At 42.5% G+C, this 23985-nt stretch overlaps 1 protein-coding gene across 3 annotated transcripts in view; it reads right to left on the bottom strand.

Annotated features, from left to right (window-relative positions):
* Window positions 1-23985, bottom strand: part of LOC110365253 (uncharacterized) — a 258208-nt gene that overhangs the window by 136900 nt on the left and 97323 nt on the right. The window contains exon 6 of one of the 3 annotated variants that reach the window (XM_065074610.1): window positions 14394-14541. The exons of the other annotated variants lie outside the window; for them this stretch is intronic. Coding sequence (XP_064930682.1) covers window positions 14394-14541 — 148 coding nt within the window. The remainder of the gene's footprint in view (window positions 1-14393; window positions 14542-23985) is intronic. 3 annotated transcript variants of the gene reach the window in all.

Genomic DNA, 23985 nt, shown 5'->3' with positions numbered 1-23985 from the left:
ATGCAGCCAGGCCACTGACAGCAAAGGCAGCACAGCCTCTCTCCACACGCGACACGATGTTGAGTGGTGGTGGGGACTCTGGTCACATTATGTCCTTGGTGTGACATCCCTTGGCCTTCAATAAACCTGGAGGTACCTGCTGCAGCCATGTGCCTGCACAGCCCCGAGGTGACATTTTCCGGGGGACAAGCACTGGGGAGCTGCAGGTCACTTGCTATTCTCCCCTGGCTGCTCCAGATGGCTGCCCAGGGCCTCGCTCACAGCAGCCACCCCTCGGGGGCTGGTGCTCTCCAGTGTACATGAGTGAAACACTCTGTAAACGTGCAACTGAATTCGCTTCAAAATATTACTGCAGGAAAAGGACAACTACTTAAGCAGAAGGCCAAGAGATTTGGGTACCTGATTTCATTTCTCTGGACCCTGAGTTTTCCAGCATGTTGTATTAATATGTCCAAAAGCAGCTGCCATGACAACTCTGTGTAGCCAATGAGGAGGGTATAATTCATATTGTTCATAAAATTTCTGACTTGCCTCACATCCCAGAGGAGCTCTTGTTGGTGGGAGGCCGGGATCCATATTTAGAGAGCAGCATTCACCCACCTGAAAATTCAAAACACCCTTGTCGTGCCAGCCTTGCTCCCTGCACCCCTTTCAGCTCTGAGCCCCCTTCTCCATGCACACTTGATTTATACCTTGGGAACATCTACTGGGAACGGACCCACACACAACACACATTAGCAAATGGTGGAGAAATGACGCTTAGAGATTGCCACCAGCACTTTTTTCCAGTGCAACTTCAATAATTGTCCCTTTTTGTTTGATTTCTGTGTACTACATGGCTTGTATGTAATAGACACACAACGGCTTATAAAAAATTTCGAAACAGACTTTCCACCCATATCAGTACTGGCAGGAATCACAGCAGAACTGAGACACCCACACATACGTGAAAGCTGATGCAGTACCTGCTAACAGCAGACGAGTGCTGAAGAGACATGGGGCACTGGCCAGCAGGTTTCACAGGCAGAAGTGGCAGAAACCAGCAAGCTGCAGCAATGCTAGCTTCTGGACCTCACAAATATGCTTTAGGGAGCACTTTTACGTGCTCTCCTGCCCTGGCCACAGCCCACTCCTGTCCTTTCTGAGCCCTTCTTGTGCTCTCATAGCACCCCAGGTCACAGGCCACCACACCCAGCCGCCAGGTCCAGCCTCCTTACCCAGCCCATTGCATTTTGTCCAAATCTTCTCAGGCCACCACTCATGGTTTCCCCTTCTCTGTCCTCCCTCTTGTGCAGTAGGAACTCTCTCTCTAGGTCAGTGTGTACCAACAGAAACACTTTTTTTGTTTAAAAGAAGGTGGGATGGGAGTACCGCTAATGTGACCCTGCTGATGAACTAGCCAGAAGGATGTAGCTTCTGCACCATAAGCTATCAAGTCTAGGAATAAGCTGAAGATTAAGGTCACAAAACATGGACATAACATTTAATGTTCCATAAACAGAATAAAAAAATGCTCCCGATCTCTAGGAAGAAGATGTCTCTAGAAGAAATCTTCCCCAATTTTTATAAAGATACTCTAGATATTCCCAGTGGGTTTGTTAAAGGAAGGAATGAAATTCTGTTTAAGGAGCTGGTCCTAACCTGAAACAGTATCTACAGCAATACCTTTGTACATCACAGCCATCTGTGACACAGAGGAGTAACACTGGGTTGTTACCATTTAATAAAGCCCCTCAGGATTCCTGAGGATCTCTGCATGTGTAAGCAAGAATCCATTCTGATGGAAATAAGCAGGCAGTAAAAAATGTACTAAATTGGAAACAGAGATGTCTTCCACATGTAGTCGCTGGCAGGAAAAACAAAAAGCAAGTGGGGATACACCTCGACTTCCACTCTGCCTGACCTGTTGCTATGTCCCCAGAATGGATACGCACATACAACAGACCAACAGCAATTCTACTGCTTCCTTCTCCTTCGCTGAAACAAAAACATGGTTGTTTTGACATGGCTTTGTAGTAAAAGGCATTAATAAATTTATTACTGACAATATCACCTCACTGGTTTGACTCACATCACCAGTCTAGCAAACTTCTGCCACCGTTTGGAGGAAGCAGAGCTGAACCCCAGTACTACATTCCAGGAGGCTGTATCATAATATGTATAAGCCGCAGACTAAACCACAGCCTAATATTCGGCTGATCAAAATACATCAGAAAAGAGGAAAATCAAAGCCTGAGCATCTGCACGGCCTCGCACCTGCACGACTCCTGAGGGCGGCTCGGCCGCGGGGAAGCGGGGGGCACAGCTGCTCTCCGCTCCCTCCCGGGTGCTGAACGCGGGAGCAGAACCGCCCGACACAGCAACTTCTCCGACTGACCCGAGCGTATCTTGGCGAACAATCAAACGAAGGTGCAGATGTTTAAGTGCTTTGCTGAACAGCACTTCCAATGAGCTTCTTCAATGGCAAGAGCTATTTAAGGCCATTTGCAAGTCCCTAAACAGCAGATTAAAATTGGTTCTGTGGAAAATGATGTCGTTAGCAATTATTGTACCGCTCCCTATCCTCCCCCAGTGAGAAGTTTTGCTGTCACACATCACATGGGCGTAACATCAGAAAAGTGGTTTCTGTGGCTTCCAAATTCTTTCATGTGAAGGCCGAAGCTGATAGTAGAACTGTGAACATTCAAGGTTATCAACTGCAATGAACTTTTTCTGAACTAAGTTATCAGAAAAGACTGGGAGAGTTATGCTCCAACTTGAGTTGTATTTTAATTTCCTTTGGAACAACTTGAAAATGCCATCTTGAAAGAGTTTTCAGGTAGTTTGCTCTCCCCGGTGATTCATTCTCCTTCACGTAATTGTATGAACTAAACTTACACAAGGTCTCAGATGCTTATCTTCCTAAAGTCAATAAGAACTGTCCTGTTTCTATAGGTAATAGTTCATTCCCACAGCTGCCTTGAACTGTCTTCGAGAATTTATATAGGAAACTGCCTTGACAGACAGAGACTAGGAAAAAAAGCAGCAGAAAATGTAACAACCACCAAAAAAAAGACATTACAAACCATGCACAAGTGCACATTATTTCTTTCTAATCCTTTCTGTTCTCCTCTCTTGTTTCTTTCTTCCCTTTTCAAAATTTTAAAACAACTTTGTTCTTCTGTTTTTCCCAGGGTGAACCACTGCCTATTTATGTCTGTACTTCACTCACACCAATAGCCTTTTTTATTAATGTAATTACAATAAAAATTCATAGCCTGAGCAAATAAATCCTATAAATGCATTCTGAATATATGTCTTGGACAAAGGCTGTGTGAACAAATTTTTTATATCACTCCCTAATTCTGTTCATTGCCCCGTCTCCTGTGTTTGATCAAAATACATTTTGACTACCAGACAGCTGCTGCACGTTGATCCCCTGTAAAAGGCAGCATGTAATTGTGCTTCAAAGCAAACCTGGCACTGGTGAGCGTGAGGCCGAAGGCTCAGCTCTGTCCTTCCTCACTCCCTGTGGTAAAAGGACCGGGACCCCGACTCTATTAAAGATGCACAGCAAGACAAACACTCTCGTTATCCTGGCATAAAGGACATGGCCTTATGTCAATAAAGGCAAGGAGCCTTCTCTTCTGACACACTGAAAACCGAGCAGCTTCACAAATCTTTCACCGGATTCTACACCCGCATTTATCCAGTACACAAACAGAAGCCTAATAGCACAGGTCAAATGATCATCACAGATGAAATACACACTTTAACTACTTTGCCTACAGTAAATTATTGAAAAGGCATTTAGTAATTAAAATCATATGCAAAACAAGACTACTGTAGTATTTAATATCAAGTTTCTTACCTCTGTATTGAAGTCTGCAGAGAAACTATAAGCACTGTGTGGCAGAAACCTCTGAATAAACGGTGCTAAAGGACTAATAATATTTCAGGTCTCCATGTTCGAAGAGCCCTAATCTTCTCCAAAACCTTTAAGCCAAAGTGTTTCTTTACTTTTTTTCTGCTGCACACACTTTTATGCAACCCCAGAGCCAAGTGCACAACCTTCCTGTCCTTCTGAAGCTCCTAAACCACAACCATTTACAGCTCTCAGGGCACAAATTGATTCAGATCCACAGCTCTCCTGGAAACCATCCCCATTCTTCTTTTGAAGAGAGACAGGTAAGACCTCTGAGGTCTCATTCCCTCAAGGAAAAGAGCTTCTCCATTTTCTTATCCCTTAATGTTCTAAGTGGGGAAAAATAGTTTACACATAAAATCATTAATCTTAATATTTTTCAAATAGTTCTGTGCAATTGTTCTAACCTCTGCCATGAATGAAAGCAATAGCTGTCAAGAAATACACGGGCAAATAAATCCTCAACAATTCATCCATCCAGAAGATGAAGTCTGGAAAACCTCCAGCCTCCCAATCTTCAGCAAGTGCATACTTGTCCCTGATTTACTCCGACATTGAGCTAAACAGATTTCTTATCATTTTATTTGAAAAGCTACGTGATTGATAGATGTGGGACACGAGCTTACATTATAAAGGATGTAAAGTTCTGTTGGTGAAGAACCACAGCTGTCTCGCAACAACAACTGCCTCTCCACTTACAAGAAATAGTCTTCCAAGCACACAAAGCACACAGGCTCAGTGTGAAGGAAAAGACATTTTTTCCAATGAGGGTGGTGAGAGCCTGGCCCAGGTTGCCCAGAGAGCTGGTGGATGCCCCATCCCTGGAGACATCCCAGGCCAGGCTGGACGGGGCTCTGAGCAACCTGAGCTGGTGAAGATGCTCATGGCAGGGGTGGCACTGGATGAGCTTTGAAGGTGCCTTCAACCCAAACTGTGAGTCAAGTTGCTATTCAGGATCAAAGCTGCATCTTCTTATGAAAAATTAGCGACAACTTCCAGATGAATTAAATATAGGAGGGTCAGAGCTCCTCTCCTCTCCATCAATTCATTTTTGTTTGAACCCCGCCATTGAAAGTATCCAGGCTTGACAAGAAGGTATCAAGAAATGGAGAATTTCCCACATTCCTTGGTAATTTGTTTCAGTTATTAATCATTCCATCATTAAAACTTGTGTCTTGGTTCAATTACAGTGGCTTTAATTGCAGCCACTCTGTATACTGATTTACACCGTTCTTCTCTAGATTAAAGAGCCCTTTAGTATCCAAGACGCTCTCCTGTGCACAGTCATATACTGCAATCAAATCACATCTTGATCATTTTGTTAAATTAAGACAGATTGTGTTCCTCAACAGTTTTGCCTCCCCAGTGCTCACCTCTTTCTTTTATTTAATCTCTCCAGATAAGCACACAAACAAAATGACAAAGCTGATACCAGTTGTTTTCTACTGAGAGTTTTGGAAAAAACAGTGTCGTTTCATGGCAAGGCTTACACGACGTGACACGCTCTACAGCAAAACCAATTAATACCGACCCAGGGTTTGACAATGCTTCCCAAACTGGTCAATACACAAGGAAAACAAAATCCTTGTTTATCTTCCAATGAATATGTAAACAGGGGGGTATTCCTGTCTGAATCATTTACCATTCAAGAATAATTTGAGTATTGATGAGACAGTAGCATTTCCTGTCACTAAATTCTGAAGGAAAAGAAACTACATATCTAAACACCGTAATTCTTTGAAGATTCAGTACATGCCATATTTATTAGAGATGGGATCAAAAAGATATTTAAATACAGACACTGGCTCAAATCTTGACACTTGCCTATAAAGGGGAAGAAGACACATTTCTGTGACTGAGGTATGTAATAAAGAGAAGCTGCACTGGTGGTTTGGCATGTCACAGTAAGGGCTACGAAGACAAAGGAAACAATAAAAAACTCAGGAGTTATCAAAAATGTGTTTACTGATCCTGTCTCCTGGAATTTATCACATGTGAGGATTATGGGGTATCTCACAGGAGTGGTCTCAAGAACAAACCACTGGCCTGATACCTGTCCCTTTGCATTCATAGCCAACAGAATTTAAACCTCTAAAAGCTTTTCAAATCCCACTCATATATTAGGATTACTTAATACAAGACAAAACATAATGTTCTATATGGTACAATTCTCAGACACCCTGATATATATCTGGAAAATACTAGTGCATTTAGGAAAGACTGCTGCAAAATGCTGTGTATTTGACACAAGGAACTTCAGAGACAAAAGCAGTCATGGAAAAAGAACTGTGGGTGATGGTGAATAAAAAGCTCAGCATGAGCTCTCAGGAGGATGTTTAATTTCAGCAACTCGTATCTACCCCTGCATATGTACCTGAGTCCTCTGTGGTTTTGACCCCCCACGCAAAAAATACATAAGCCAATTTGAACCTCTTTCTTATAAAGAAACCAAATCAAAAGAAGCAAAGAGAAGCAAAGGAGGCAAGATACCGTTCATCAGAAAGACTAAGGAAAGGGAACGTGTTCAGGCCAAAAACATTCACATGGGGTTGTGTTACCTATAGTTCAGTACTACGGGAGGAACAGTTACCATTTATTCTGGACATAAACAGCAAACTGAAGAACAGATAAATATATATTGATGGAAGTTAGAGTCGGAAGGGCTGGGACCTTCTTGCTTGTCTTCCCACACAGCAGCAGCCAGAAACTTCAGCCACTCCTTCCTGTATTAGGTTCAAGTAAGTGCAACTAAGCAAGGCATGAAGAAAGAGATAAAACCTGAATTAGAAAGCACGTGTGACAGACAAATGCTGTTGTTCTTGGGGAAGCAGCTCCAGTCATGTTTTTTTTTTAATGTCCATATCCATTAAATGTCCATAAATCTCATTTGCACTTTGAATTCTCCTCAGTTTTTCCAATGTTCACATTTTATTAATAGCAATTCACCGTGACAAACCCATGGTGGAATGGGCTGCTTATCTGTATGTGAAGAATAACAACACGTTTGTTATGACATAAACAAACACCCCCCAAAATGTACAATCATGCTGATGGCAGTCCTACTGTCACAGCTTCTACCCTAATATGGCACCTCATTAGAATTAGCAGCTGTGCAATTAACTCCTTACTCATACACAATTTGCACTTTCACAAAGAGGAATTTTGCTTAAATAAAGATTTCAGTGTTTGACTTACAAGTTGTACATGTCATGGGAACATGGCTGGATGAGTGATGAGATTCCTTCTGCTTTAATTGCAATTCTACACAGGAAGATGGTGTTCTTCTGGGCAAAATAGCAATAAATCACATACACGTAATTCCCGTCATGTGGGGTGGGAGGAAAAGTGCTCTCAGTACAATAATACTGGCTTGGCTTTGTGTCTGTTCGTTCCTCTCCTCTCTTGTATGTGCCACTTACACTGTGACAGAATGGAAGAGAAAAATGGAGAAAGTTAGCACGGTTCACTTATTAAACAGTGCTTGCAGAAATGAGAATGACAGCATTAGCCACCAGCTGATATAAAGAAATTAATAAGCATTCATTCTTCACATTGGTAGACTTATTCATCCATCTTTTTTATTCACAGAATGACTGAAACCTCAGTGAAGGAGCACAGCTCTGTTTGTGCCATATGCCGAGCATGGCCCCATCTATGCCCTGAACAGCTCGCTCCCCTTTTAGATGCAGCAGAAGAGGGAAATCACGGCACAGACAGACAAGGCGGAAAGAAAACTGGAAACCAACAGCGCAAGACATAGTTGAATTCAAAGTTCCTCAAAAAATTATTAACAAAATAATTGCAACTGATTAGCTGAATTAATTTCTAACAATGTCACTTCTGTATACTGAAGTACGCAAATATGGAGGATGAGGAAGACATAATAATGACATCAGAGAAGCGGGGGTACCGAGTGTCACCAGTCACTCCCAGCTGTCCCTGGAGTCCCTGGCCTCTCAAGGGCCACCCAAACCCGCACATCACAGAAGTAGCTGCTCCATCAGGACCACCCTGACAGACAAGATGCTGGATGGATCACAAGCCAATTCTCCCACAGCAAAGTCATTTGTTCCTATGAGCTATAAAGTGTTTTAGAAATACTGAGAGCCACATTTCTCTGTGAGGCCCTGACAGAACTATTTACAGGTGTTCCATAACATTTTGTAAAGACATCCACTGACATTATCCACACATCTTCCATAAAGTTTCTTCCCTTTTAAATCTCACTCTGGAGAAAAAAAAAATTACCTTTGTCATAGCCTTTTTTCTCAGCTACAAAGGTCTCTACTTTCAGCCAAATCTATACAGAAGGAATCTCTACGCCCTGTGATACACTCTGGGTTGTTGTCTTCAGTCCGTTACCTCATTTTATTCCACATGATCGTATCATCCGCAGTCTCGGAGCTGCAAGGTTGTGAAGAGGCTCGGGCAGATTCCCTGCTCAGTGCACTTTTATCTCTGTGTGTGTGTGCAGAGTGACAAGAGAGCAGGACATTATTGAAGTTTATGGTATATACACTGCAGAACGTAGTAGTACAGATGATATACCATATGTATTTTTTGTTTCTAATATATATAGCTTAGCACTATATACACACACTATCTATGGCACTATATATTTATAGTAGGCATAGAGCACAGTGCTACAGAATATATAATCATTATATATATCCCTAAAGTCTAATTTAATAGATAGCTTGGGCAAAGACAAAGCAGTCACCAAAGGAGAGGGACATACCAGGAGAAAAACAGAGGAAGTCATGTCTACAAATGTTTAATGAGCAATGTGTAAGAAAATCCAGAATCTGGGAGGACAAACAACTCTTCATATATGTGTATATAACTGTGTGTATATACATTATCATACACACAAAAATTCAAAACATATTGCTGCTTCTACACAAGCTTTCTGTGCAATATTTTTGTTGGATTTGTTATTGAGTAACATCTAAAAATCACAAAAGAACTAAACATTATATATTGAGTTGGCATTTTAAAAAACCAAAAAGAGCTGGAATGTATAAATACCATTAAGCTTCAGTGCCCTAGGTACAAAATGCCTTTTATGAAGAAAAGTCCATTACAGTGACATAGGAAAACAGGTAACAAAAACAAGCGTACAATGAACTGAGACACATAATAGACAGGATCATTCTCAGCTAAAAATCACATCAGCAATTAACATCTCCTGGAGGCAAATGATCAGTAAGCCCCCCAGCTGAAGGCAGTTTGAAAGTTTAACTACACCACTTGCAAGACATTTAACTGTGCCATAAATAAAAAACATTTTCACCCCATAATTGTATAAGTAGAAAAAAAACAACAAAAAAACCCAGCCTGGATGTAAACTAAAAATGTACAAAAATTCCTGTTGGACACCAGGATTAGGAATCCCACAATTCCACAACGGAATTCCTGGAGCTGCACAGTTCTGGAAACACGGCCTAAAGTGGGATTTATACACACCACCGATGGTAAGGTTTTCCAACTGACTGAGGTACGAACTTGGTTCATTCTAATCGTGATGGATCTTCAAGGAAAATTTCGCCGACAGATCTGCAATCTGGTGGACTTCTTGCATTTACAAAAGTTGGACAATAACTCAACCTGCCATCAGGCACAAGCGCTACGGTGCCTGGCTACCAAAATAACAGACATAATTCAAGGGCACCCTGTGCCTAATGAGCCTGAGTGTTGATTTGCAAAGCTGTCCGCTCCCTCGGCCACAGTCTTGCAGAAATCAGCCCTTGCCATTTCCAAGAAAATGTCATTCTAGTGATACAGAAAAAATATTCACTAGAGGCTAGGTTAATGCCAGCAAAGCAGTCGCTGCCTGAAATGGCATGTGTCCGCAGATCTGCAGACAAAGCAAAGCAAATAATTGTATGAAATGCATTGGAGCAGATCCACTCCGATTTCCTCAGATCACTTCCACAGCATCCCTGTCCCTGCAGCACGTTCGTCTTACCCTTCATGTCCCATTGACAAAAGCAAAATCATCATGCTTCTGGTTGCTAAAAATATTAACTCTACAAGACACTGAATTAGAAATGTGCCAGATGGTAAAAAACTCCTAATTCAATAACTGCAACGAGAAAGGAGGAGACCAGTCTAAAATTAACACGGCTGGGAAAGAGGGGGCGACTGTTTTGATGCAGTCCAGTGACAAAGTCAGGATATTCAATCCTGTCCTGTACAGCCGGTCCATGTGCCCAGGGAGAGCGGGTCTTGCCAGTGACTGAGGCTCCAGCAGCTCTTGAGTCACTCCAGATCTCAACTTTTTTAGATTATTTTTTTTTTTTAAATCAATTTTTGGTGAAATCCAATGCTCCCGTTCAGAATATAGAGAATAAGCTTTCATCCTGCATGCACTCTGGGCTGTCACAGGCATTAATACACAAAATTAGTACGCAACTAGGAGTACATTTAAATTGATACCAAATCTATACTAAAACCTCTATCAAATGCCTATCAGCTCACACAAGAGGTGGACAGGACCCAGCTTTAATGTACTTTTGCATATTGCTCTTCTACAGTTTTTACATCACTTCAAGACAGAAACAGTCATTACCTTTTCAAAAAACATAAAATGACATAAAAGTTTCTGAGTGGTTCCAATATGTCCAGTTATTCCCTCCTGGGGAGAGTCTCAGTGAAAAGGTGTCTGCTGTCACTAGAACCAGTCACCCTGTCAGGAGCCATTCAACAAAACAATTTTTGCTTTTGAAGGACAAATCACCCCAATTTTCCCTGCGCTTTCTGCCGAGGTGCCGGCGATGCCCCGGTGCACAGCTGAGCTCCAGTCAGGCTGGAGCCCGCCCAGGGCCACAGCTGCCACGGGCACCGCAGGGCCACGGACGGGACTTCAGGTAGATACACTCAACGGGCAACAGATCTTACACTGAGTTGTGAGTGAGGCAGTGCAAACCCCAGTGTGCACTGGTGAGGGTGCACTGATCCACCGCATCCCGTGCTCCTGCATGTGCCGCCCGAGGAAGCCCATACGGCAGGCACTGGGGGCAGAGGGGATGTAAAAAATAAACCATGGAAGGAGGAAGGCAGGGAATGCCGACGGACGCCGTCTGAGTGCCAACAGCACTGCTCAGCACCTGCAGAAACACAGATTGTGCTTTGCGGTGTCGACAGAACAGGCTTTGTGTTTCAGATAGCAATTAATTATCCTCATGTAGCTGAGGGACAAGCCCTGCTGACCTATAAAAACCAAAGCTCATGAGTATACGCCACAGGAATTACTTCAAAAAAAAGGATAATAACCCTTCAAAATGAAATAAGAAGGCCTTGTCCTTCAGGTTGATTGTAGTTTTAGTCTAGATATTACAAAATGCTATTGAATGCTCTTGACTTTTTTGTTGTTTGTTTTTATATTGCAGGTGATTGCATCGTAACATTGTAAAACATTACGCTGTTTTTCTGACATGGTACCACACAAACCAGCAGAATTATTTTTGGAAACTGGTTAGAGCATGAACAAAACCACTTGCATTTATTACAATCACCCACTTAGCAATTCTGTGATTATAAACGCGCAGAATTTGAAGGCAACATACCCGCGCCAGAAGTCACGTTGCCCTGCTCTGAAAGATTTTAAACTAAACAAGAATTTCCATAAGCCTCCAGAGTTATCAAAACTACATCAATTAGATTAAAAAAAAATTAAAGATGTTAGAGATTAATTAGAAAAATGCAGTTGCTGCATGTCAACATGCAGGAGGAGGAAAGTTAGGGAGGAAACCAACACAACGCTGTAAAAACTCAGGGGGGCGGATTTATACCCTTTATCTCATTTTCCTGAGCTAACAGTGGCACTCGGGTCAGCCAGGCTTACAGCAGGTTATTATTACTGCTCCACATACGTTGAGATAAAAGCTTTCATCTCCTCCATAAAAAACGAAGGTACAACACAGGACACAAACAACTGACATTAAGCATTACAGTTTTAGGTCTCCCTAGGTGCAACTGCAATTTAACGTGCAAATGTCAAGTTTCTTTTGTACAGAAGACACAAATCCCTGGAGCTGCACAGGGGGAGGACACTGGTGGCAGGGAGGGGGACGCAGCCCCCACATGTCCCCAGTGGTGAGCAGGTCCCTGCCCACCTGCTCTACAGGGGACAGCTGGCTCTTCGCTCCCACCACGCTGAGGCACTTCGGAGACCTTCAGCATGCTGGCCTCAACCCTGCGAACATCTGGACTTGATTTAAGTCATACACGCTGATGTTAAGCCAAAGGCAAACAGCAACTAAACCCACAGCATTCAGTACACTGACAGTCACTGGTTTCAGTGATAACACATGGGAACGGACAAGGCCACTTAATCTGCTTTTCCCACTATAAAAGAAACATATATTCAGAGCCAGCAGTGTGCCCAGGTGGCCAAGAAGGCCACCAGCATCCTGGTTGTATCAGCACAGGTGTGGCCAGCAGGCCCCGGGCAGTGACCGTCCTGCAGAGTGCCGGGGGCTGGACTGCACCAGCCTGCTCTGACACAGGACGGCTTTTTTGGGTACCCAACACAAACACCGAACTTTGCCAGATATCAGCTACTCCCGCTTAGCAAAGGGAAGAGGGTTACCATGCTGCAGCCATATGAGAAATCGCTGGCTGGTATTGCACAAGCTCCACTTTTCTGATGCTGCCCTTGAATGGAAGGAGTTTCTGTAAGGTAGGAGAACTTGCACATGTTCTACATTAAGTATTACAGGAAATACAAGCTGAAAGTCATACATAAAATGTGGGTGTCTATGTGACCTGATTCAGCAGGGAGGGCAGCAAGGAAACAATGACTCCAGCACACTACAAGCCTTGGTGAAATTGTAAAACAAAAAAAAACGAAACTACATGAAAACTTAGGAGTACCAAATCACCAAAGATATCCAGGTAAGTCTAAATGAGAGAGAATATTTACTTTCTCCCCCTGTTCATTTAATGTATGTTGTTCATGCAAAGCCGGTGTCATGCCCGCGTGCACACTGATGTGCCAGGGAAGGAGATTCACATAACGCACCCACCACAGCAGACATGGAAGCGATTTGCTTCTGGAGACAAGAATGATCATGGGTTGGGGGGGTTGGGTTTTGTTTTAATGCAGAGGAAGAAAACCAGCAAGCGAAACAGGGTGCAATTTACTGCTCTTTCACTGAGCTGCTCTTGGGACAACACAATAAAATCCTGCTGCTCTCCACAGTCAAGCTGACACATTTTCAATCTCCCTTGAAGCATTTCTGAACATATAAACAAAACTTCTTATTGAATATAAATGGGAAAGAATATTTGCTTAGCTCAAATATGTATTTTTACTTAAACTTGGGGATGGGGGTTGGTATGGAAAAAATGTTTTCAGGACAACGCAAGTGAGCAAGGTGGTATCCTGCAAATTGAGGTTCTGCAAAACAGTCTCCAGACTTCAGGCAATTCCAACTACTCATCAGTTTCCAATAAAAGACAGTGAACCTAACAGGTCTATGAGAATCACGAGCAAATGGCACAGACCTTCCTCGTTTCTTGCAAATAAGTAAACAGTCAGGAAACTTCTCAGTGCCAGGATAAAACCACAGATAAACCATCAACAGTGCGATTTGTCTCTTTTTGTCCAATTAAATATGCCTCATAATACTGTAGCCTACACTGCAAGTTGTACATAATATAAAATATACATCGTGTTCAGCTCCACCAAGTCAATACCGTTTTTGGTGTGTAAGAAATCACATTTCCTTATTTTGTGCACTTTTATCTGCAGAAACTTAGTGTTATATTCTCTTTTTCACAGTTAATGATATGATAAAGCTTATGCCAACGAGTTGAGCAGTCTCTATGATAGCAAACCTTTACGGTACGTTCACAAGACATATATTGTAATAACAGCCTGAACGTATGTGGGACAATCTTTGTACAATCTTGCTTTAAAAAAAGTCATCGCAAAATGACATTTGCTTCTCCTTTGTAGTTAAAATCAGTATATAGTACACATATTTGTTAAATTTGTTGAAAGGCAGTTGACTGAATGAGAATACCATGCAAAGTGAATTGCTTTCCCTTCAGGCATTAATTATCAGTGTATCTTGACTGTTCTCCTTCGCTCTTTACATCCTCAGATATTTCATCTCTTCCCTTGATTGGAAGCAACCAACCTATAAATAAGATTTTTTTTAGCAGTAATTGGGAATAAAACTGACTAGCCTGGACGGTAATCATTTGGAAAATTTAGCCTCCAACTAAGTAATTGTGCAGGTTTTGGATGCCTGATATACTCCCTTACTGCCTCTAAAGGTTATTTTGTGTTCAATGAGTCTGTGTGGGTTTAAGGTAAGGAAAAAAAATATTCAAAAGCTTCAAAACAGAGTAGCCAGACTCTGGACATGACACACTGGTTCACTGATCCACTATTCTGGAGCACATATGACTGCCACAGAAATGAACCAAGCGTTACGAGAGTGTGACCGGGACGTATATGTGTTGGGTAAACACTCACCCGGGATGCAGCCAGGAGTGGGGTCCTGTGCTGAGCAGGAGGAGGAGGATGCTGAGCTCCCCTCTCGCTCAGCTGCGCCTGAGGCAAGGGCTGAGCTGCTTGCCCTGCTCCCCGGGGTACCCGTGGAACTGCAGCCCTCGGAAGGGCTCTGCAAGACATAAAAATATATGAGGGGTTATAACAATCAGCTGTAAGGTAACATGCGTTACATGAGTATCTGAGGAGACATTGCTCGCTTCTGCAATGCAGCATTCCTGAACACACAGTAAATTCTTCCCTCTGGTGTGCCAATAAAATCCAGGAACAACTTTATACCTCCTGAACTCAGGTTACCATCCACGTACCCATTTACCCAAGTTAAGTCTGGCACATGCACCAGTTCCTTTTAAAGAAGTATCTTTGAGTAAGAATCTTATTTTATATATAAAATTTATTTATTATACTGAAAGCATACAATAGTTATGTTAAGTCCAAATAAATTAAGTTTTAACTTAAATACAAACTTTTTTTTTGTAACAGGGGGCTTCAATATAGCAAAAGATGCAACCCATGTAATTAATGTTGCACAGTTTCTCATTTATTTGGAACAAAAAGCCAGTTACTGAGAAATTAAGCACAGTCCAATCAAATAAAACAATTTACATTAACATGTCTAGCAGCAGCGTCCACAGATCACGTATCACTTGGTACTCTAGCTGCTGAAATAGTTTCTTGCAGAACGCTGCAAGAAATTTGCAGGCTGGAAGTTTATTCTGCTAAAGGACAGACCCTGTGCATGCCAAAGAACCTCCGGCAGCATGGTATCAGGTGAAAATCGCCCAGAAACTGGCCTGGATACTTTTACTGGATGGGTCCCAGACACATTAGACCTACCCAGCAAATCTACACTGATCCGTGCAGGCACAGCACCCTCTCCCTTTCTATTTTCTGCTTTTAAAGACAGCAGCCTGACATGGCCCGCTCTGCCTCCAAACACGGCACAAACACGTAGCTATGAACTCCAGTGCCGACGCTTGCACCACCACGAGTCCGCTTCTTCCAGCACGGGCTGCACCAGCCAACGCGGGATGATCACATCTCCTGGAGGGTGCTCTTCCCTCCGCTGTTCTTCTTGCCCACCAGTGACATCCAGCAAAGGAAGAGGAACAATGAGACAGAAAACAAAGTGAAAGCAAACAGTGAGCAGATAGAGGAGAAAACCAGGAAAATGAAAGACAGACAAAAGAACTGATTTAGATTCAGCTCTAAAGAGAGACTAGATGGTGCAATCGGAGCCACGCGGTGAAAGGCAAGGAACAGAGGGGTCAGCAAGAGCCACATTTACTGACCAGGCCCTTCTGTACAAACATGCTGGGAAAACTCAGCAAGATCAGTTAAGATTTGTGTGAGCAGAGAAACGCCACAGCCAAGGCACTGAGGCCGTGGTTAGGAGGAGAGGCGTAATTTGCTTTTCAGCATTTGCCTTCATAAAAAGCTCCAGGAACAAGGGGGATGATAAGAACAGTTATTTGCCAACATTTTCTAAAACAAATTTTTCAGTATCTAAATAATTGTTCAGATTCCTTTTTCAAAGCCAATTCAAGATCCCAAGTTTCAAACATCATTGGAAAGGTGCTGGTAAGTCATTGGACACTTTTGCCTAAAGCAACATCATCTCTCTGACAAAAATTTACCAGAAGCACAACCTACCACAAAGAAAACAACCTTCTAGTTACACGACAGCTTCTTTTTCAGACGAAGCAAGCATGTCTTGTCCATGCAAACCAACCACTAAGAGTATATTTTTGAAAGTCCCATTACATTTTGTGTTTTAAGGTCCATCATTTTATCATTCTGAGACTAGAACAGGATTATCTCCCTTTCAAGCCCCATTTGAAGACAAGTGGCGATTAATCCTGAAAAAACAGGAATTTGTTAAATTGTTTTTTTAGAAAAAGAAAAATACTACAGCAAAATCCATCAGGACTTCCACATCTCACCTCCTCCTTCATTCCCCATCTGTACCACAGCTATTCTGTACATTGCTCTTCATGAAATAAAAGGACTTACAGATAGCATTTTCTTAGTCTAGTGAAGCAATAATCCAAGCAGGGAAAAAGTGCAAATCCCAGCATATGTTGGCCTCAGTTTTTCAAGACATTTTAAAGTCAGGAACAACACTGCAGAAACCATCCAGACCTATCCCAGCAGAAGATACTCTGCACAGGAAAAGCCTTTTGGAACATTCTTAAATAGTAAATACTACATATGACTCCTGAAAGGGCTTAATCCACTACGGCATTATAGCAAGACCTGAAAAAAACAATAAAAGGCCTTGACACAACTAACCCACTGCTCAGGTATGAGTATTATGAAGCCTCTCCTATGGAAAGAGCTGCAAAAACACGTACTTTACAGCCTACGGTATGGGAAATGGAAGAATAAAATCAAAATGCTCAGGCATCTAAGATTTCACTTGTTTATTTTGAAGATACAGCCTAGACACATTTTTAGCAAAACCTCTAGAAAACCCAATACACACCCCCACATTTTAATTATTAAGATGTACAGCATCACTTCTGTGCCACATTCCTGCAACATTTAGTATCCAAATTAATAAAAAATTCTTTCTAAAGAAGCCAATCAAACTCAGACATGGTATTTCTTGTAGCCCTGAGCAATACGTATTTTGCCCCAAAAACTATTCCAAATCACATTGTTTTGAATAATCAGTTCATTGACATTCCTGTGCTAAACAAAACATCATTAGTAATTTATAGAAGCTGCACCAAGAGTAACAGTTCAGAAAAGCCCAGTGTGAGATAAATTAAGCCTAGACCTTCATGAAAATCATTAAAACGTTGCCATAATGATACACCCAAGAATTAGCATTCAGATAGGCTGAGCAGGGGCCCTGCCAGATGTCAAGCCACCCTTATCTCAAATACTTAATACCATAATGCCGTATCAGCCTTGTGCACTGGTTCTGGAGAGACGCCAGCCAGTGTGCTGGGAGGACTGGTTTTGAGAGGCTGCTGGAATCCGGAGCAAGGGCGAAAATCGACTGCCAGAACTCCTGCAGAACAGGAACACTTGATTCTCTTTACCAGGGCGCCTCTGTGCCCCCCCTCTCAGGCTGTTTTCCATCACCATTTGCAGAGCCATATAATTGTCCTTAAATCACCCAGCGTGGGTGACCCACCGCAGGGACAGCAGCACAGCGCGGTCTGCTCCATCTTCACCACCACTTTGTCTACAGGGTATTTTTTTGCCCACCTTCCATCTCCCCAGGTGAGCACACATTCCACCTCCTTTCATCTCCAGATTACAAACATATCCACACAAGCTTTTTGTTCCCATGCTCGAGGTCTGTACATTAGCAAGGGCTGATGCTTTCTCCCTCCTTCAGCCTCCGAATTCTTCTGTATTTCAGATCTTTCCACATTATCTTACACCTCAGAGACGTGACCTTGCACCATGATGCTATCATTTACTTCATCCGCTTGCTTTCATCACTGTTTGCATATCTTTATCATATTATTCATTATTCCCCACATGGTTTTACAGCCAAGAAATGTATGAATTAAGCAACATACATGAAAGAGCACTATGAAATTAAGGCACATCATCCTCAGTTGTCCATATTAGCCATAGAAATGATGGGGGGAAATGGTCTATGGCAGCCTAATTCATTTCCTGTTACCTTTCAACCAATTACTAGGGGTCTGGGGATGTTTTTTTTAAGCATAATAACAGGAAGGAATATTCTTTGTAGATTTACTTAGTGAGGAAAAAAAGAAACAGTGTAACTCTGAGTGAAGAACTTAAAATTTTACACATCTTACAAACAACATCATCTACCTGAAAGAGTATTGATTAAACAGACTCATAACTTCCAAATTAAGTCTCTTTCCAAAATACTTAAATATAAAAATGAAATAGGCCTCCACAATGTGTAGCAGTCTATATACTCATACCCAAGTGGGTTTCATTTTGAAAACCACTGAACTAACACTCCGGTATGAAGATGAGGTTTCCAGAAAACAGCTACTGCCTTATGTCCTTTTTCCAAAATAGAAAGATGACAACTCGTTTTGTTTATGAGAACGATGGTTTCAGTCATAAAGCATTCAAATTTATTTTTAATCTTCACGATAGTAAACGTGAAAGGAATGGTGAAAACAAGCTCTAGCAAACAGCTATTTTTATGCAAGTTTTGTGCCACGTGGTAACACTATTTGGCTGTGGTTTACTATCAAACTGACAGCCACCTCCTGAGGATCTTCGCTAGTGCTGGGAAGATTCCTGTTCTTCCTGTTGGTTTGATTAACTCAAATCCAAAACCAAGACAATTTTTTTAACGTCATCTGATTGTTGCATTGCTCTGTTCAGTGACAACAAATGAACGCTGAGGATATTTTTCTCAACTTGTTTTTGTGTGTGACTATAATCTAAGAAAAAGATTCCAAGGCACAGCCCAGGTAACTGGGAATCTCACCACGAAGGAAGGGGTTGCAGAGGGATATTGACACACAAATGGGACATCAACCAAGAAAGTTCTTTGAAGATCCTTTCCTTGGTGCTTAATATGAAGCTGTTTCTACTCACTGCTGAACATAGGAGTCGGAAGAGCACACACAGAGATCCCAGCAAAGCTCCTCTCCCTCCAGGCAGCGTTTGGGGGAGAGCGGAGCAGAGGCAGCGCCGGAGCCCCAGCACAGCCCGCCAGCCCCAGCCACGAGGGCAGAGCTGCCTTCAAATTCGGCGGCTCCTCGCCATTCCAACTGTGTTTGCCCCTGCAAAGCCTGGATGCTCTGGAGAGAAGAATGGCCAGTTCAGCCACACACACCACTGGCTTTTGTCTGCAGCAGCCAGGAGTGCAGCCCAGAGCAGATCTGCAGTGGTTGTTGGTGCTGAGCTCCTGCCATCCCTACACACACATTTCAAAGAGACTTTTCTTCAAACTAGTGCCACCCCTGACCTGCAGAATGAATGGCCATAGTGGTTACAGCACATGGGTACAGGTCCTGGAGCACAGATGCCGTTCAGCTCCATCCACGCGCTCCCGACACTCCCGCTCTCCCACCGCAGCGACAGCGAGGACTGAGATTCACCCCAGAAGCGCAACTCCTGCTCCAAACTGCGATGCTAATGCAGATACATCAACTCAAAAATACATCCATGTTGGAGCTGGTTTATTTAACAAAATTATCTTCTTCAGTCCTGAACAGCAAAACGTCAGCACTCAGAGCGCTTCTGCAGCTGGGCTGCAGGGTGAGGTTTAACTGTGGCCGTTCGAGCAAGGCCAGGAGCAGCACCTGGAGCATCTCCTGCCTCTCACCCCCCAGCAGCTGCCAGACCCAGCGCTGCCCCCTCCTCCCCGCCCACTGTCCTGAGGCCAACGTCAATCCCTTCACTTGCCAAAATCTCTGCACTTCCCAGCACTCATATATGTATAGCGTCTTTTGAGTTTTCCCTTCTCCATCTGAAACAGGTTAGTGTTTATCTCCTTTACACAAAAAAAATGGATGCTGCACATATTTGGTAAAAGAGTGAGAAGACCCACTTAAAATTAATTTGCTTTACCTGGATGCAGATGCAGCAGCAAATAGTTGGATTTTTGCCTTCATCCTGTTTTCAATAAGCTTTTTTTGCATACTTGTTGGAACTTTTTATCAGATCAACAAAACAACAGTTAATCGGTTGGAGATTTGGAACTACTGTTGCTCAGCTTTTCCTGCCAATGCTCTTTTAGTTACCAACAAACCAAAAGAACAACAAACTCGCGCTTCCCAGCACGAGAAAGACTCGCGCTTGCTGTTCTGGAGAACTGCCAAGCTGCCAACAAAACCTCGCACGTGCTCCTGAGTTCCACATCTCTCTCGCTGCTGTGCAGGCAGTTGGCCACGCTCTGCTATATTTAAGTGGTACAGAGCTCAAAAGAGTCTGAAAGAGGAGATGTAGAAAAGGAATTCTGCCGTGCACAGCCCCCAGCATTACGTAACTCCCAAAAACCCTAACTGAAAGTTGAGCAGAGAAAGCCCTTTTTCTTTCTTCCATCTGTGAATGTATCCTTCAAAGCATCACAATGCTATAGTGACATAAAGAAATAAACCTTCACATATATTAAGGATTTATATGTCCTATCCATGAAGAATCAAGTGTTTTTTGCTGAAGGAGAAAATAATTAATAGCCTCAGTGCACAAATACACAATACACGTGCGACGCAGCAGCACTCAGATGCACAGACGTCACATACACAATCCATACGATGCACAGACACAAGTACTGCCCCTTACCTGTCCTTGGCACTGAAGGCACAGGCTCACGTAACCCCCAAACTAAACCACCACTTGTTACAGGATGAGGGTTTGAGGATCAGCAGTTAACAGAGGCAGCTGCTTCAAAGCCACCGAATTCCAAAGTGATCACACTGACACCCCTGGCTGCTGCTTACAAACTTGTGAATGACGGTGAAGATGGTGGTGTATAGATACCGTATGTCACCAAGTCACGCAGAAGAAAGTAATTATAATGTATGTAATTTCTGTCCTGCAAACACACTACAACACAGCTACCCCCTGACAGATCGGAGTGACATCACTCACAGCAGCATCAACAAGAGCTGCCCATCCAGCGTCTTCCCAGCCAGCTAAACGGACCAGTAACCCAGCCCTGTCATTAATAGCAACCCAATAATAAAGCCAAAATGTGATGGGCCAAAACCAGGCAGAATCTAATACCTGCTAAGTATGTAATTTTCACAAAATTATGATTTTATATTTTTTTTCATAATCTTGCTGCGCCTTGAATAGAGAATTTCTGTCTCCGCTGGCCTGGAGCAGGCACAGCCACCGCAGCCTCTGGGTCCAGGTGCGGAGCCTGCCCTGTAACGTTACTGTGGCAAAACGAATACATAGCATTTCTGGTTGTATACTGCCATATTCTCACTATGCAGGACCCAACAGGAGGCCACGTACACACGGCAGATACAGACCTGCCAAGGGGCAGCCAGAGATCTGAACAAGAACTTCCTTCCCAGCGGGAGCTGGGACTGGCTCCCCGTGCTGGGGACAGTGTGGCCGAAGCCCATCACATTCAGCTGCCCAGATGCTCAGCACAATTTAGGTATTTTTTATTATAGATTTCATTACCTTCTCTTTAGCTCACCACCTTACCAGGCCAGGCTACTGGGGAAGGAAACCTTGTCTCCAAGACACCTATTTTCAGATCAAGTGACAATTATGCTCAAATAAATTGATATTTAGTGATTAAAGGCCTAGAGAAAATAGAAGATATGGAACTTGAATGACTCACCGAGTTTGGGCCTCAGTAACACAGGCCCAATGTAAATGAATGCAAAGCTTCATTAAACGTGGCTTCCTAAGGAAGGAGCAGCAACCTTTTGTTTGTCCACTGGATCTGTGGCTTAATGAAACAGCAGATTGGAAATGTGCTGAAAACACTAGAAATTCCCACAGGGAATTCATTTTAGTCTGAACTGTTCTATAAATAATTCAGTATAATTGACAAGAATCCCATTAAAAAATAGTGAAGTCATCTTCAACTTTTAGTTAGAATTTAAAGTAAAAATTTCACCTAATCTGATGCAATCAATACAAAAGTCACTCCCAATACAGAGCAAATACAGAACAAAAGAAAAAGGCAGATGAAAAGGAGCAGCTGGTTGCCTGAGACCAGTGAGCTGTGAAACTAAGCATTTAAATGTTTACAACTGTAATGGTTTTTGCTCTGAAGTTTTCTGCATTGTCTACAACGTGCTGAAGGCTGACTGGAGCTACAAGCAAATGAGCTACAGAAATGGCTGAAAGTCAATCATCAAAACGAGGTACATCACACCCAGCAATACATACGGCAAGATTTTAGCCTCTCCTGGTCATAACAAAGCTCGGAATACTGGGAGCATCTGGCCATCATTAAAATGAAAGCCTAGGGAAGGGTCTGTGTAAATTTAATCCTACTCATTACGAGAGAAGGATACTGCAGACAACACAACTGCTTCATTTTTCTGTTTGACTTCAGAGCCTGTTCGTGATTTTTAAATCTTTTTACTTTTACTTGAAACAATCGGATAAATCGAACCCTGGAAAATAAACAGCCCTTTATCTCCAGCATCCCCAGAGATCACAGCCAGCTCTGTGTCCTTGGGGGAACATGAGCAGCTAACGGTTCACTATTCCTAGGGTGCAAAGCAGCTTAATTAACAAAAAGCAATGGTTTTACGGAAGCTGTTTCTTGGTGCAAGTTAATGGTGCACAATATTGCTAGTTGAGCCCCCACACCAGCCCCCAGCCCAGCACTGCACTGAACTCCCCCGTGTTCTTGCCCATCTCAGCAGAGCAACCAAATCCATTAGTAAAATGCATCAATTCTGGTTTTCTACACTTTGTTCCTACCCCATCTCTCGCTGATCTTATACAAAACATCCACTCATTTACCATTCCTCTGGGGGGTTGAACAGGAACGCTTCCATCTTTTAATAATCTTGTAAATTTATAACAAAACTCTTAATGTATTTACACATATAAAGAAAGAACCAGGAAATATGAGACATACTTTCATTATAATATCCTTGGGTCTCACCTAGAATTTCAGTTCTATTTTATCTATTCAAGCCACTTTGATAGCGTAGAAATACATTTAACAGCAAAAAGTTTCCACATCTATGGCAAGTGAAATCCTGTGGCATACACGAATTATTACAATGTAAAATTTAGCAGAATAAAGTTAATTGAAGGTCATCCATTTTTTTCCTTTTCTTTCTTTCCTTTTTTCCTCTTTTTTAATAATTTGAAGTACCTCCAACTGTCTATCAGCATGGGGGAAAATAATTTTGTTAAAGTGGATGGAATTAGCATGAGATAAGTAAAGGTTAAATGTCAGGATGGAGACTGGAGGCTTAATCTTCCTTCAACATATAGCAGACCAGCAAAAAGAAGTGAAAAAGGTACATTTAATCAAAAGGAGGAAAAAAGAACTTTTGCATCAAAAATATGCTTGCAAATTCAAACAGATTGAGATCTGGATCAAAGATAAGGTTTCCAGTTAATTATGACTATTCAGAGCTTAGACTTTCTTGCAATGGCTTAAGCCAACGAGATGAAGCAGAATCAGCTGCTCTAGACAGAGCCGAGTTGTGCTGCGTGAACACGCGGGTGCAGAGGAGCCGGCCTGTGTAACTGGAGCCTGTGCCGCTGGAGAACACCCCAAACCAGCCATTAAATCACAGAAACACAGAACCGTTTGGGTTTGAAGGGACCTTAAAGACCATCCTGTCCATAGGCAGGGATGTCTTTCACTAGATCAGGCTGTTCAAAGCCCTGTCCAACCTGACACGGAATTTAACTTAAGCATCATCCTCATAAAAGAGCAGACAAAACAGGCTAGAAAAGAATACAGCTATTTTGAATGGCATCTTTTACACAAAGCAATCTACAATTATTTTAGATTACAATAAGTTATAGTTAATATAAAGTATGAAGAATACATGGAAGAAACCGAAATACAAAACAAGATAATAATTTAGATAAGATCCTAAGTGAAACATAGTTAATGAAGCTGAGAAACGTAAGTGGGTTACTCTAGATCACA

Source organism: Columba livia, chromosome 10 (genome assembly GCF_036013475.1).
Source record: "Columba livia isolate bColLiv1 breed racing homer chromosome 10, bColLiv1.pat.W.v2, whole genome shotgun sequence".
Classification (NCBI taxonomy): Eukaryota; Metazoa; Chordata; class Aves; order Columbiformes; family Columbidae; genus Columba; species Columba livia.
This window is presented reverse-complemented; position numbering and strand designations above follow the sequence as displayed.